The sequence below is a fragment of the Schistocerca gregaria genome, chromosome 4, assembly GCF_023897955.1.
Source record: "Schistocerca gregaria isolate iqSchGreg1 chromosome 4, iqSchGreg1.2, whole genome shotgun sequence".
Taxonomy (NCBI): Eukaryota; Metazoa; Arthropoda; class Insecta; order Orthoptera; family Acrididae; genus Schistocerca; species Schistocerca gregaria.
The window spans coordinates 714596221-714610232 of NC_064923.1; the positions used below are offsets into that span (position 1 = coordinate 714596221).

Below are 14012 nucleotides of genomic sequence, written 5' to 3' on the forward strand. Positions count from 1 at the left end.
ATTGAAATTTCATAAATAGATCTTGCTGCAAAGAAAACTGCCTTTGTTTCAGTGACTGCCACCCCAACTCGCATATCATATATATTAAGGACACACTCACCCCCATTGCGCGATAACACAAAACTAGCTGCCCTTCTCTGCACTTTTTCGATGTCCTCCGTCAATCCTACCTGTAAGGATCCCATACCGCACAGCAATATTCCAGCAGAGGATGGACAAGTGTAATGTAGGCTTTCTTTAGTGGGTTTGTTGCATCTTCTAAGTGTTCTGCCAATGAAGTGCAGTCTTTGTTTCGCCTTCCCCACAATATTACCTATGTGGTCTTCCCAGTTCAAGTTGTAATTCCTAGGTATTTAGTCTTACTGACAGCCCTCAGATTTGTGCAATTTCACATATATCCAAAATTTATTGGATTTAGTACACAAGTGGAGGACCTCGCATTTTTCTTTGTTTAGTGCCAATTGCCACTTTTCGCACCATACAGAAATTCTCTCTAGATCATTTTGCAATTGGAATTGATCGTCTGATGATTTTACTAGACGGTAAATTACAGCATCATCTGCAAAAAATTTAAGGGGGCTGCTCAGATTATCACCTAGATCATTTATATAAATCAGGAACAGCAGAGGGCCTGTGACACTACCTTGTGGAACACCAGATATCACTTCTGTTCTACTCGATTATTTACCATATATCACTACGAACTGTGACCTCTCTGAGAGGAAATCACGAATCCAGTCACACAACTGAGACGATACTCCATATGCAAGCAATTTGATTAATAGTCACTTGTGAGGAACAGTATACATTGCAGACAGTTATTTCCTGTGTCATCCGTATTATGACAGCCACAGCTTCATAAACACAAACTCCGCCTGTCACACTATTATAGTCGCTACAGTTCCTGTAATAGCCCTTATAGCCACGGAGGGCAGGGTTCTGCATTGCCGGAAACCAGGTTTCCTGAAGGGCAATGCAGAAAGCAGGTGTAAAGCTTAACAGCTGCCATAGCTCAGCCAGGCAGTGGAAAAAACCACTGCAATTCCAATGGAGGATGACATCATCATGAGACTGGAAAGGCATGAAACACTCAATGAGGCAGTCTATGTCTCAGGGTCACCTGCTGCCACCGACTTTTTGCCTGAGCAGTCTATATCCATTGTGTCTGAGGGACCGGCAAGATTCAGGTCCTCAGCGGACGCCAGAATCTCCACCCCCATCCTCAGACGCAGAGCTTGTACGTGTCAGTGGTGTGGGTGTCACTGCAAGTTTCTTGTTCTTGTGGGTCTTCTTTTTCAATTTCTCACGCTGTTCCTTGGGTTTCCCTGGCTGGAGAACTTCACTGAATCAGTCTCCGGGACTGATGATAAGCATGAAACCCTAAGATCAGTTGCTTTTCGGGGTCTTCAGCCACTGGCAGGTGTCATCTTTCCCAGTAACAGAGACCTGGGAAGGGAGTGACTCAAAGGACCCTTTCCTAGTGAGAGGAGCTGAAGAAGCCTTATGCTTCTCTAGCTCAGAATTAGGGACTGAAATCCCCAATGGCTGGGACAACAGGAATTCAAAGAATTGATGGGACGACAACTGTTCTCGTAGCGGCGGTGTATGAGGAGGTCATAGCCACAGGATGTAGATGCTCAAATTTCCTCTTAGCCTCAGTGTAGGTCAGTCAGTCCAGGGTCTTATATTCCGTGATTTTCCTCTCTCTCTTTAAAATCCTGCAGTTTGGCAAGCAGGTGAATGATGCTCTCCACAATTGACATGGATGGGAAGCGGGGCATATGGATTATTGGGATGTGATGGATGTCCACAATCTTGACATGTGGGGCTGAAAGTACAGTGGGGAGACATATGACCAAACTTCCAGCACTTACAGCACCGCATCAAGGGAGGGATATACGACTTGACGTCTCAGCAGTAGACCATCACCTTGACCTTCTCGGGCAATGTGTCACCCCCGAAGGCCAAGATGAAGGCACCGGTGGCAACCTGGTTACCCTCGGACCTCGATGGACGTGCCGGACACAGTGAACACCTCGCTGCTCTAAACTGACGCACAGCTCATCATCAGACTGAAAAAGAAGGTTGGAATATAATACCCTGGACCATATACCTCTTATGGGGTATGATGGTAACAGAAACATCCCCCAACTTACTACAAGTGAGTAATGCCTGTGACAGAGCAGAGGATGCTGTTTTTACCAAAACTGACCCAGAGTGCATTTTGGACAAGCCCTCCGCCTCCCCAAACTTGTCCTCCAAATGCTCTACAGAAAACTGAAGCTTCATGGACATGAAAGATTCCCCACCAACTCTCGTACATATGAGGTACTGGGGCAAATAGTCTTCACTGCTGTCCTTACCCTACCATTCCTCCCATGGTGTGGCCAGGGAAGGGAACGACTTGGGGTCATATTTCTTAGCGTTGAAGGTAGACTTCGCCCACTTAGAGACTGCTGATGGCGGATCACCAGCAAAGGATGATGTACTACGCTTCATGGCATGTCATCCGTCCTGCTGCCACCCACTCCGACCATGGGCTTTCCCCATGGGCCCACCTAGCCGCAGTAAAGGCCACCTGGCAGGATGGCCATTGCCGGGAGTCCCAATGCTCCAGGGTGATGGGCATCTACTCCTTGGCACACATGGGGTGTTAATGGTGCAGGCATCAGCAGAGTGATCCCTGTGGTGTCAGGGGGCTACAACCAACAGGGTATACTGCAGCCCCACCACTACCGTGCTGGATACGAGGTGCAAAGAAGTCCATGGTCATCGTCAGCACAGAAGGTGACACTGCATAGTGCATGGTGGAAAATGCATCGAGGAAGGTGTCCTCACCCAAGAGAGGGAGAATGGGTGGGACTTCAATACGACGACGAGAATGTGGGCTAAAGATCTCAATGCATGATGCCCTTCCCCAATTGGCTCTCTCTCTGGGAAAATTTTGAAAAATGGAGGCCAAACGCTACAGGGAACCATTACATAAAGGCCGAAACATGTGAGACTCCTTTTAGTCACCTCTTATGACAGGCAGGAATACCTCGGACCTATTCTAAGCCCCGGACCCACAGGGGGGAGGTAAAAACACATTGTGTAAGCTTTGTGCACTGTTCATTGCAGTAAATGAAATGTACAAAACATATTAAAATTTTATTTATAGTAGGGAGAAGAACAATATCTCATTTCTTTCTCAAGTTATTGGGTTTTATATCAAATGGAGGTCCTTTGAGATGCGCACATTCCCATTTTTGTGTGACATGAATCGTGGTCATATCAATCGTCATATCTCAAACAATACAAAATATTGAAATGAGTTTTTTTTAATGATGGCATGCAATGAGGCACATGTGTTGTACAATAACTAATCAAAGCTTTTTTACTCATTGAAATATGGAAGTAACTCAACCACAGCAGTGAGAAGTCGGCAGTTCAGTACGCATACAGACGTCCAAAGCACTGCAGCAGAAACCCAAGCAGTGCACGTATACATGTCAACAGCACCTAGGGAACAGCGTAGCAGGACATGTATACACATCCACAACACTAAAAGAGTTACGTAGATACCAAAGATCACACGTTTCTCAATGGAAGGCCCAATTGAGAGAAAAGAATTACAAGTTCTTAGGGCATGACATAGGAGTGAAAGGGATACAACCTGTTCTGCAATGAATTCAGGCAATGAAATAGCATCCAGTCCCATGAAATGTAAAACAGTTATGTTTGATTCCGAAGTTAGCTGGCTTCTAGAGGTGATTTTAAAAGATCAATCTATGGATGACCAACGACACATTAAGCTTTTAAAGCAATGGCACCATGGGTTTAGGATGAATGTGAAATGGAAGTGTTTAGCAATATTAAGCAGGCTCTACTGGAAACCAAAATTGTTAGTCATCCTAAAATGCATCAACCCTTTAAACTAGCAACAAATGCACCAGAATATGGATGTGGATATGAATTCTTTCAATGGGATCCCAATATGGGATAAAATACAATAGCTTTTGCCACAAGAAGTCTTAAGAAACGCGAGTTAAATTATACAGCTACTGAAAAAGAATTATCGTCCATAGTTTGGCGTTTACAAAAATTTCAGAGACTGAAACATACAGCTGATTTGCCTTTACTGTTTTTAATTTTTTTTTTTTCCCCATAACACCTAGTGCTACAAGTGTTTTCACAACTTCCTGTGGGAATGAACATAAAGAGTTAAGACAAGGCCCTGGTGTTATATTTAGAGTAATTCTTTTATTTGTAGGTTACATGATCAATGAGGTAAGAATGTTGGCTAGGAAAATAAAAGCTGAGCTGAGAACAGATGAATATTTTGAAAAAGTAATACAACTATGTACAGAAGGTATTTTAGAAAGGGAGGATAGTAAGAATTGATTCTTAAATGTGGATACATTATCTTGGCGACACTATGAGAAGTCATATCACTGGAAGTTATGTAAACCAAAAACAATGGCAGGACAATGGACAATGGTCCATACACAAAGGATACAGATATTTTGGTATACAAAAATGCATCCAATATATGATGAAGTTTAATTACTTTAAAAATCTGAGTAGAGAAATGAAAAGAGTATTAAGAAGTTGTGATCTTTGTCAGAAAGTTAAAGAAAACAAAGTTTAATTGGGTGGTGACTGAAGAAATAACAAGGTGAGCAAAAATGAATAATAGGAAATCACAGCTCACAGGCAAACTCTAGATCAACAGTCAGTAACACGATAAAGAAGCAACGGAACATTGCATCAGATTCAGAAGTGCTGTAGGATACCAGCAGCACAGGTGTCGGGCTTGTACAGAGCTGATCAATGATCAGCTGAGTGTTTGATCATACCGGGAATGACTCATTGGCTACAAACATAAAAAGCCTCCCTCTGCAAAACTTTTAGTGCTACAGCAAAGAAACTGTACTTACAGTAAGAGGATGGTTACATTTACCTTCAATTACGTTCCAAACGTAGAAAGCCTGTCCGAAAAGTTAAAGGACAGTTTGAATATTCTGTTAATGTAGAAATCTGTTTAGATGTTTTAAGTACTTTTGCGCACTTTCAAAATAATAATAAGGGAAGTAACTGGGTAAACTGGGTATTTACATCACTTCTGTAGCATCTCCCTTGGCATTCGGCACTTTGCCAAAATTTCAATGAACAGATAATCCTCAGCCAACTACTTTAGTAATGCACATTACCTTAAAACGACATGGCAATCTATTATAAAAAGTGTTATTCATACAGATATAAATACCAACTAAATAGTTATGCAAAGAAATAACAAGTTTTGAACAGACTTCCATATTAATTCTCAGTATTAATATATGTTCAAAGTCTTCTTGTAGGTGAAGGTAAAGCTCTGCTCAGACCATAGATTGGTCTGAACAATACAGTGGGGTCCTACTGGAGGTAGTATACACACTTGTCTTCCTCCCATTTTTGGACTAAACCTCACAGTTATATGAGGATTTACAGGTTAACATGGATGCTGAACTACAGAGCAACTTGGTATTTTCAACATTAACAAATCAGTGCCAGAGCTGAAAGAAGCAACACATGAAAAAAAATAATCTTGGAAAACCACAGAAACCTATATCAGGATGCTCAGATTGGAATTTGAACTCTATTCTCCTAAATGAGGATCAATTGTCTTAACCAGCACATTACCTCAATCAGTTGCTGCAACAGTAGAAATCAGCAGATGCATGTTGCATTAATTAAAGGTAAGAGATATATATATATATATATATATATATATATATATATATCTCTCTCTCTCTCTCTCTCTCTCTCTCTCTCTCTCTCTCTCTCCCTAACACACACACACACAAACCAGCTGCCATCCCTTCCACACCGAAAAATTCCTCCTACACAGTCTAGCCACTCTTGCAAAGGAACACCCCGCTCGTCACCCAGTATCATCTTGAATGGGAACAGCCGAACCATATCCTCTGTCACACCTTTGATTACCTCTAATCATGCTCTGAAATGAGACACATCCTACCCAAGGTCCGTACCACCCCTCCTAAAGTGGCGGTCAGTCACTCACCCAATATACACAACACCCTAGTCCATCCCTATGCCACTCCCACTCCCAACCTCTTGCCATAGAGATCATATTCCTGTGGCAGACTAAGGTGCAAGATCCACCCAATCACCCATCCAGCATTTTCTACTCCAGTCCTGTCACAGGCTTAGCCCACCCCCACCCTGTGAAAGCAGCCATGTCATACAGTGAGGTGACAATAGTCATGGGATAGTGATATGCACATTTACAGACGACAGTGGTATTGCGTATACAAGATATGAAAGGGCAGTGGTAGTGCATTGGCAGAGCTGTCATTTGTACTCAGTTGATTCATGTGAAAAGCTTTCTGACATGATTATGGCCACATGACATGAATTAATAGACTTTGAACATAAATAGTAGTTGGAGCTAGAGGCACAAGACATTCCAATTCAGAAATTATTATGGAATTCAATATTCCTAGCTCCACAATGTCAACAGTGTGCCAAAAATACCAAATTTTAGACATTACCTCTGACTACGGACAATGCAGTGGCCGACGCCCTTCACTTAACGGCCAAGATCAGTGGCATTTAGTAGAGTTGTCAGGGCTAAAGACAAGCAACATTGGGTGAAATAACCGCAAAAATAAAATATATCTATTAGGACAGTGGGGCAAAATTTGGCGTTTATGGGCTATGGCAGCAGACGACTGACACAAGTGCCTTTGCTAACGGCATGACATTGCCTGCAGTGCCTCTCCTAGGCTCACGACTGTATCAGTTGGACACAAGATGACCAGCAAGCTCTGACCTGGTCAGATGAGTCCTGATTTCAGTTGGTAAGAGCTGATGGCAGAGTTTGAGTGTGGTGCACACCACATGAAGCCACGGACCCAGGTTTTCAACAAGGCACTGTGCAAAGGTGGGACTGCATAATGGTGTTGGCTGCATTTACACGGAATGACTGGATCCTCTGTTCAGCTAATTGGAGACCATTTGCAGTCAGACAACAATGGAATTTTTATGGATGACAGTGCGCCATGTTACTGGGCCACAACTGTTCGCAATTGGCTTGAACAAAATTTTGGACACTTTGAGCAAACGATTTGGCCACTCAGATTGTCCAACATGAATCCCACCAAACATTTATGAGACATAAATGAGAAGTCAGTTTGTGGATAAAATCCTGCACCGGCAACACTTTCACAATTATGGGCAGCTACAGAGGAAGCATAGCCCAATATTTCTGGAGGGAACTTGCAACGACTTGTTGGGTCTGTGCCATGTCAAAAAAAGGAATGAAGATTGGATTTAACACCCCACTGACATCAAGGTCATTAGAGACAGGGCACAAGTTCACATTGGGTCAAGGATGGGGAAGAAAATTGGCCATGCCCTTTCAAAGGTATCATCCCGACCTTTACCAGGAGCGATTTAGGGAAATCGCATAAAACCTAAATCTGGATGGCCGGACACAGGTTTGAACCACTATCCTCCCAAACGTGAGTCCAGTGTGCTCACAAGCTGCTGCACTGTGCCAGGCAAAAGAAGGTCCGAAGTGGTATCGGGTGATATCCCATGACTTTTGTGACCTCAATTTATACCAACTTTGCTGCAAACACTGCACAGCCTTCTATGTCAGAAGACTACCAACCAGTTGCCCACTAGGATGAATGGTTACTGTCAAACTGTTGCTAAGGAAAAGTTGACCATCTGCTGGTACAACATGAAGCTGGGCACAACATGATCTATTTCAATGGCTGCTTCACAACCTGAGTCGTCTGGATGCTTCCCTTCACCACCAGCTTCTCTGAAGTACTCATATGGGTTATTCTTATAACACATTCTTCACTCCCATAATCTTGCTGGTCTCAATCAACAGTAACCAAAACGTCCTCACACCCTCTACAGAGCAGTCACTTTCATATAACAGCCAAGTAACACAAAGCCAAGTTCACTGGCTCTTTCACACAACTGTGAAACTGCTGTTTAAAATATTCATGAGAATTTTCAGATGAGTGTGTGTTATGATTCAAATGATCTTGTGCTTAAGAGATAAATGTTTGGTTTTCTAGCTATCTGAGAGCTTACCATGTGAACAACATGCTGCTGGAAACATTTATCTATTAATTCTCTTGGTAAGGTAGCAAAACCTTTTGTAGGCCAAATTTTCACAAAGTGTTTGGTGATCCACTTTAAACTTTTTCTGTAAATATCATCCAATCCATATGCTGCAGCCAGAGGAAGGCATTCCAGTACTCCGACAGCACACATAGAACATGGCTAAAAATAAAGAAACAGTTTTCAACTATGACAGTATAAACTCATTAGTTACAAGCTACATGAAAATGCCTTAAATTATGTAGATACTGTATCTAGTTGCAATAAAATTACTCCAGGTGTAAAAACACGAAATTGTAGTCAAAACAAAAGTTCAGACAATGAAAAGAACTGGGTGCAATAACAACAATATGGAGAGGACAGATTTATACCAACTACACAGAGGTGGTGTTCACTCACAGGCACAATGAAAAAGAACACTAGAAACATTTTTCTGCTTTCAAACAGTACTTCTCCAGAATTCAAACTCTCTTGCATTTATACAAACAACAACAACAACAACAACAACAACAACACACACACACACACACACACAGTAATTCAGTATCATCAGGCACTAAGGCCAGACTCAAAGTCAGGCCTTAGCATTCTGTGACTACAATGGTCATGTGTATGTGAACGTGAGAGTTCTACTTCTAAAGGAGGACTGTCCGAAAAAATATATATAAACAAAGATGATGTGACTTACCAAACAAAAGCGCTGGCAGGTCGATAGACACACAAACAAACACAAATATACACACAAAATTCGAGCTTTCGCAACCGGCGGTTGCTTCATCAGGAAAGAGGGAAGGAGAGGGAAAGATGAAAGGATGTGGGTTTTAAGGGAGAGGGTAAGGAATCATTCCAATACCGGGAGCGGAAAGACTTACCTTAGGGGGAAAAAAAAAGGATAGGTACACACACACACACACACACACACACACACACACACACACACACACGTCCATCCACACACACACAGACACAAGCAGACATTTGTAAAGGCAAAGAGTTTGGGCAGAGATGTCAGTCGAGGGGGAAGTACAGAGGCAAAGAAATTGTTGAATGACAGGTGAGGTATGAGTGGCGGCAACTTGAAATTAGCGGAGATTGAGGCCTGGTGGATAACGAGAAGAGAGGATATATTGAAGGGCAAGTTCCCATCTCCGGAGTTCTGACAGGTTGGTGTTAGTGGGAAGTATCCAGATAACTCTGACGGTGTAACACTGTGCCAAGATGTGCTGGCCGTGCACCAAGGCATGTTTAGCCACAGGGTGATCCTCATTACCAACAAACACTGTCTGCCTGTGTCCATTCATGCGAATGGACAATTTGTTGCTGGTCATTCCCACATAGAAAGCGTCACAGTGTAGGCAGGTCAGTTGGTAAAACACGTGGGTGCTTTCACACGTGGCTCTGCCAAACCCACCAACAAGCAACAGTACCTCCATTATGACAGCTGCCACCCATTCCATATCAAACGGTCCCTTTCCTACAGCCAAGGCCTTCGTGGCAAACGAATCTGCTCCAGTCCTGAATCCCTGGACCAGTACACCAACAACCAGAAAACAGCTTTCGCATCCAGCAACTACCCTCCCAACCTGGTACAGAAGCAGATAACCAGAGCCACTTCCTCATCCCCTCAAACCCAGAACCTCCCACAGAAGAACCCCAAAAGTGCCCCACTTGTGACAGAATACTTCCCGGGACTGGATCAGACTCTGAATGTGGCTCTCCAGCACGGATACGACTTCCTAAAATCCTGCCCCAAAATGAGATCCATCCTTCATGAAATCCTCTCTACTCCACCAAGAGTGTCTTTCCACCGTCCACCTAACCTTCGTAACCTCTTGGTTCATCCCTATGAAATCCCCAAAGCACCTTCCCTACCCTCTGGCTCTTACCCTTGCTACTGCTCCCGGTGTAAAACCTGTCCTTTGCACCCTCCCACCACCACCTACTCCAGTCCTGTAACCCGGAAGGTGTACACGATCAAAGGCAGAGCCACGTATGAAAGCACCCACGTGATTTACCAACTGACCTGCCTACACTGTGACGCTTTCTATGTGGGAATGACCAGCAACAAACTGTCCATTCGCATGAATGGACACAGGCAGACAGTGTTTGTTGGTAATGAGGATCACCCTGTGGCTAAACATGCCTTGGTGCACGACCAGCACATCTTGGCACAGTGTTACACCGTCAGAGTTATCTGGATACTTCCCACCAACACCAACCTATCCGAACTCCAGAGATGGGAACTTGCCCTTCAATATATCCTCTCTTCTCGTTATCCACCAGGCCTCAATCTCCGCTAATTTAAAGTTGCCGCCAGTCATACCTCACCTGTCATTCAACATCATCTTTGCCTCCACACTTCCACCCTGATTTATATCTCTGCCCATATTCTTTGCCTTTAAATATGTCTGCTTGTGTCTGTGTATGTATGGATGGGTGTGTGTGTGTGTGTGTGTGTGTGTGTGTGTGTGTGTGTGTGTGTGTGTGTGTGTGTGTGTGTGTGTACGCGTGTGTGCCCACGCGCGAGCGAATGAGCATATATTTATCCTTTTTTTCCCCCCCTAAGGTAAGTCTTTCCGCTCCCGGGATTGGAATGACTCCTTGCCCTCTCCCTTAAAACCCACATCCTTTCGTCTTTCCTTTTCCTTCCCTCTTTCCTGACGAGGCGGCCACCAGTTGTGACAAAGATTCCAAGACTTACCAAGCAGGAAAGCGCCGGTAGACAGACACAATAAAATAACACACCAACACACACACAAAATTATGAGCTTTCGCAACCGGCGGTTGCTTCGTCAGGAAAGAGGGAAGGAGAAAGAAAGATGAAAGGATGTGGGTTTTAAGGGAGTGGGTAAGGAATCATTCCAATCCCGGGAGCGGAAAGACTTACCTTAGGGAGAAAAAAGGATAGGTATATACATGCGCGCGCACTCACGCACACACACACACATCCATACATATACAGACACAAGCAGATATATAAAATAGAAAGAAACTTCCACATGGGAAAAATATATTAAAAACAAAGACGAAGGGATGTGGTTTTTTTTGTTGTTTTTGTTTTGAGCCGAGCCGGCAAAGCACGCGCTGCGTGCAAGGAAGCACGTAGCGGTGCTAGGGCGTGGCTGGGCCGCGTGCCGATTGCGCTCTTTTAGGCCTTCTTCTTGGTCTTCTTTGGCAGCAGGACGGCCTGGATGTTGGGCAGGACACCACCCTGTGCGATGGTGACGCCCGACAAGAGCTTGGTGAGCTCCTCGTCGTTGCAGATGGCGAGCTGCAGGTGGTGTGCGATGATGCGCGTCTTCTTGTTGTCGCGAGCCGCGTTTCCGGCCAGCTCGAGAGCCTCAGCCACGAGGTACTCCATGACGGCGGCGAGGTAGACGGGCGCCCTGGCGCCGACGCACTCGGCGTAGTTTCCCTTGCGCAGGAGGCAGTGGATTCTGCCGACCGGGAACTGGAGCCCAGCCCTGCTTGAGCGGGACTTTGACGTGCCCTTGACTTTGCCTCCCTTTCCGCGTCCGGACATGGCGATGGGCTAGTGGCGTTAACGGTCAACGGTGCGAGCCGCAGCGAGTCGAGCAGCGTCTACCTAACCCACATCCTTTCGTCTTTCCCTCTCCTTTCCTCTCTCCTGAAGAAGCAACCATCGGTTGCGAAAGCTATAAATTCTGTGTGTGTGTTTGTGTGTTTTACTTATTGTGCCTGCCTACCGGTGCTTTCCTGCTTGGTAAGTCTTGGAATCTTTGTTTTTAATATATAGTTCTTTTTCATTACGCCTCTCTGCAACTCAACACTTCCTTGTCATGAGTAGCACTCTAATCTTTGCATATTGTTGTTCTATACCTATCTGTTACTCAATGTCTCTAGTGTTCAATAAGTAGGAATATATCGTCTTGTATACACAATAAGTTATAAATGAGGAAAAATATTCCAAAGATTGCATACTGCTAAACACAAATCAAGATCTACTGTGGTTATGTCTTTTCTCCTGGGCTTATTCACAAAATAAGAAACAAATTGACATTTTTATGAAACATTAAACCTCAAAGATATGAACATGTTGGTCTTCCACAAACTTATCTCAGGATACTCTGAAGTCCTGATTTGTATTTGACAGCACTGGAAGATATGGGAAAAACACATCTCATCACAGAGTAAAAACAATTATGTAAGGACTTGAGAACCACACAGTGCAACAACTACAACAGTTTGATGCATTATGAAGTTGGAGCTGTAAACAGAAAGAATGGGTGATGATGCAAGGAAGAATGGTGCTTATAATGCAGGTAAGTTATACAGCCTTGCCAGTTTTTCCTCCTGGCTCAGGTAGATGCATAAGAACACTCAACATTTCCCTCCACATTTCTCAATTTTACAAAATTTTGCTGCAGTTCCATTAACTGACACAAAACAAGGGAAAATTTGTGTGTTCGTAACGCAATTTGTGACATTGCACAAAATATTTTCCTTATTTATGACTCACCCTGCAAATTGATATTAGGAATTTGTTAGCATAAAAACCACTAATAAAAGTGCTTTACCTTCTCAAAACCATATCTGCTTCTCATATGTTAAAGGAAAGATGTGTCATCATTAATAAAACAGCAAAGTATATCAACTAATACTGTACAAAGAACAATTAAGAAATCAGGACCTCTGATATCAAGTGCAAAACCTGCTTGCAGGGTATGAGATTAAAGTACAGGAAGTGTAGTGGATATGGAGATACTGTCACTGAAAAAAAATTGTTGTATTATTGACTATGAAGTGTAAAGTGAGCTGTAACTGAGACCTACAACAAAATGACAGACTGCTGCTATTCACCGTACAGGGGTGGCATTGAGTCAAAGACCAGCACAATGAAAAAGAATGATGAAAATACAAAACAATAATGGAAATTCTTGGATGGAGAAATGCATAAAATAAAATAAAAGCAACATGAGTTTTCTGCTTCTGAAGAGGAACTTTGTACACAAGCTGAAATATTTCCAGCATTCTTCTTCATTGTCCATTCTGTGACTCGACACCACCTTTGTAGGGTGGGAAGCAATCTATCCATTTTAGTCTAGACTTTCCATTGTTTGTAATTTAAAATCATCTTTTGTTTCATTAATAAATGGGCCCCAATGAGAGGTGGCAAATCAAACACTCAGAAAGACCTAGGACAGTTTTGCATTTTACAAATAAAATGCAGTCACTTAAAAGCTTTGATAGCAAATACGGTGAGCAAAGAACATCCATCAGACTAAAAAGGCCATGTTTCCATATCAAGCATTTAAAACTAACTAGGCTACAACAATTTATGTTATTTTGACATTTATAATGTACATTCATTACATATAGTAAATAAATGATCACTCCTTTGACAAGTGTATTAAAACGCTACTGAGACATATCTCATGTCTGTTGAATGTCAGTACAAATTGCTTTACTGTGTTATTGTCGAATTAAAATCTTTGGCCTAATAATAAATATATTTGTATGGACCTACCTTGTGAAAAAAATGGCAATACTTCACTTTCAAAGTATACATAATTACTTCTTTCAGGCCCTCCAGACCAAGCATGTCAGCCAATGTTGCTAACTCTACTATGCTAATACTATCTGGTATGTTGCTTGCTCCACTATAGATGTGGCAAAGTGCAAAATGGACTGCATTATATGAGAATCTGAAAATGAACACAAAATTTGTGAAATATAGCACCTTTCTGCATAGAAAAATGGTGTCAGATATGATAAAGAATTCATCCCAAATGACTGAAAAGTCAAAACTCTTCCAATTACTCTAACTGATGACACAACACAAACACGTAATGTTCCTATGTTTACACAATTTATTTATAAGAGTAGCTTCCAGTCATATCTTTCAAAGGTTACTTCAGATTGTTCTA

The 14012-nt window shown here is 42.9% G+C and overlaps 1 protein-coding gene across 4 annotated transcripts in view; it reads right to left on the reverse strand.

Annotated features, from left to right (window-relative positions):
- Positions 1–14012, reverse strand: part of LOC126266917 (uncharacterized) — a 174928-nt gene that overhangs the window by 68684 nt on the left and 92232 nt on the right. For all 4 annotated transcript variants that reach the window (XM_049971602.1, XM_049971603.1, XM_049971604.1 and 1 more), the window contains exons 6-7: positions 13613–13790; positions 8095–8286 (exon numbers count right to left, since the gene is read on the reverse strand). In XM_049971602.1, the coding sequence (XP_049827559.1) occupies positions 8095–8286; positions 13613–13790 (370 nt within the window). The remainder of the gene's footprint in view (positions 1–8094; positions 8287–13612; positions 13791–14012) is intronic.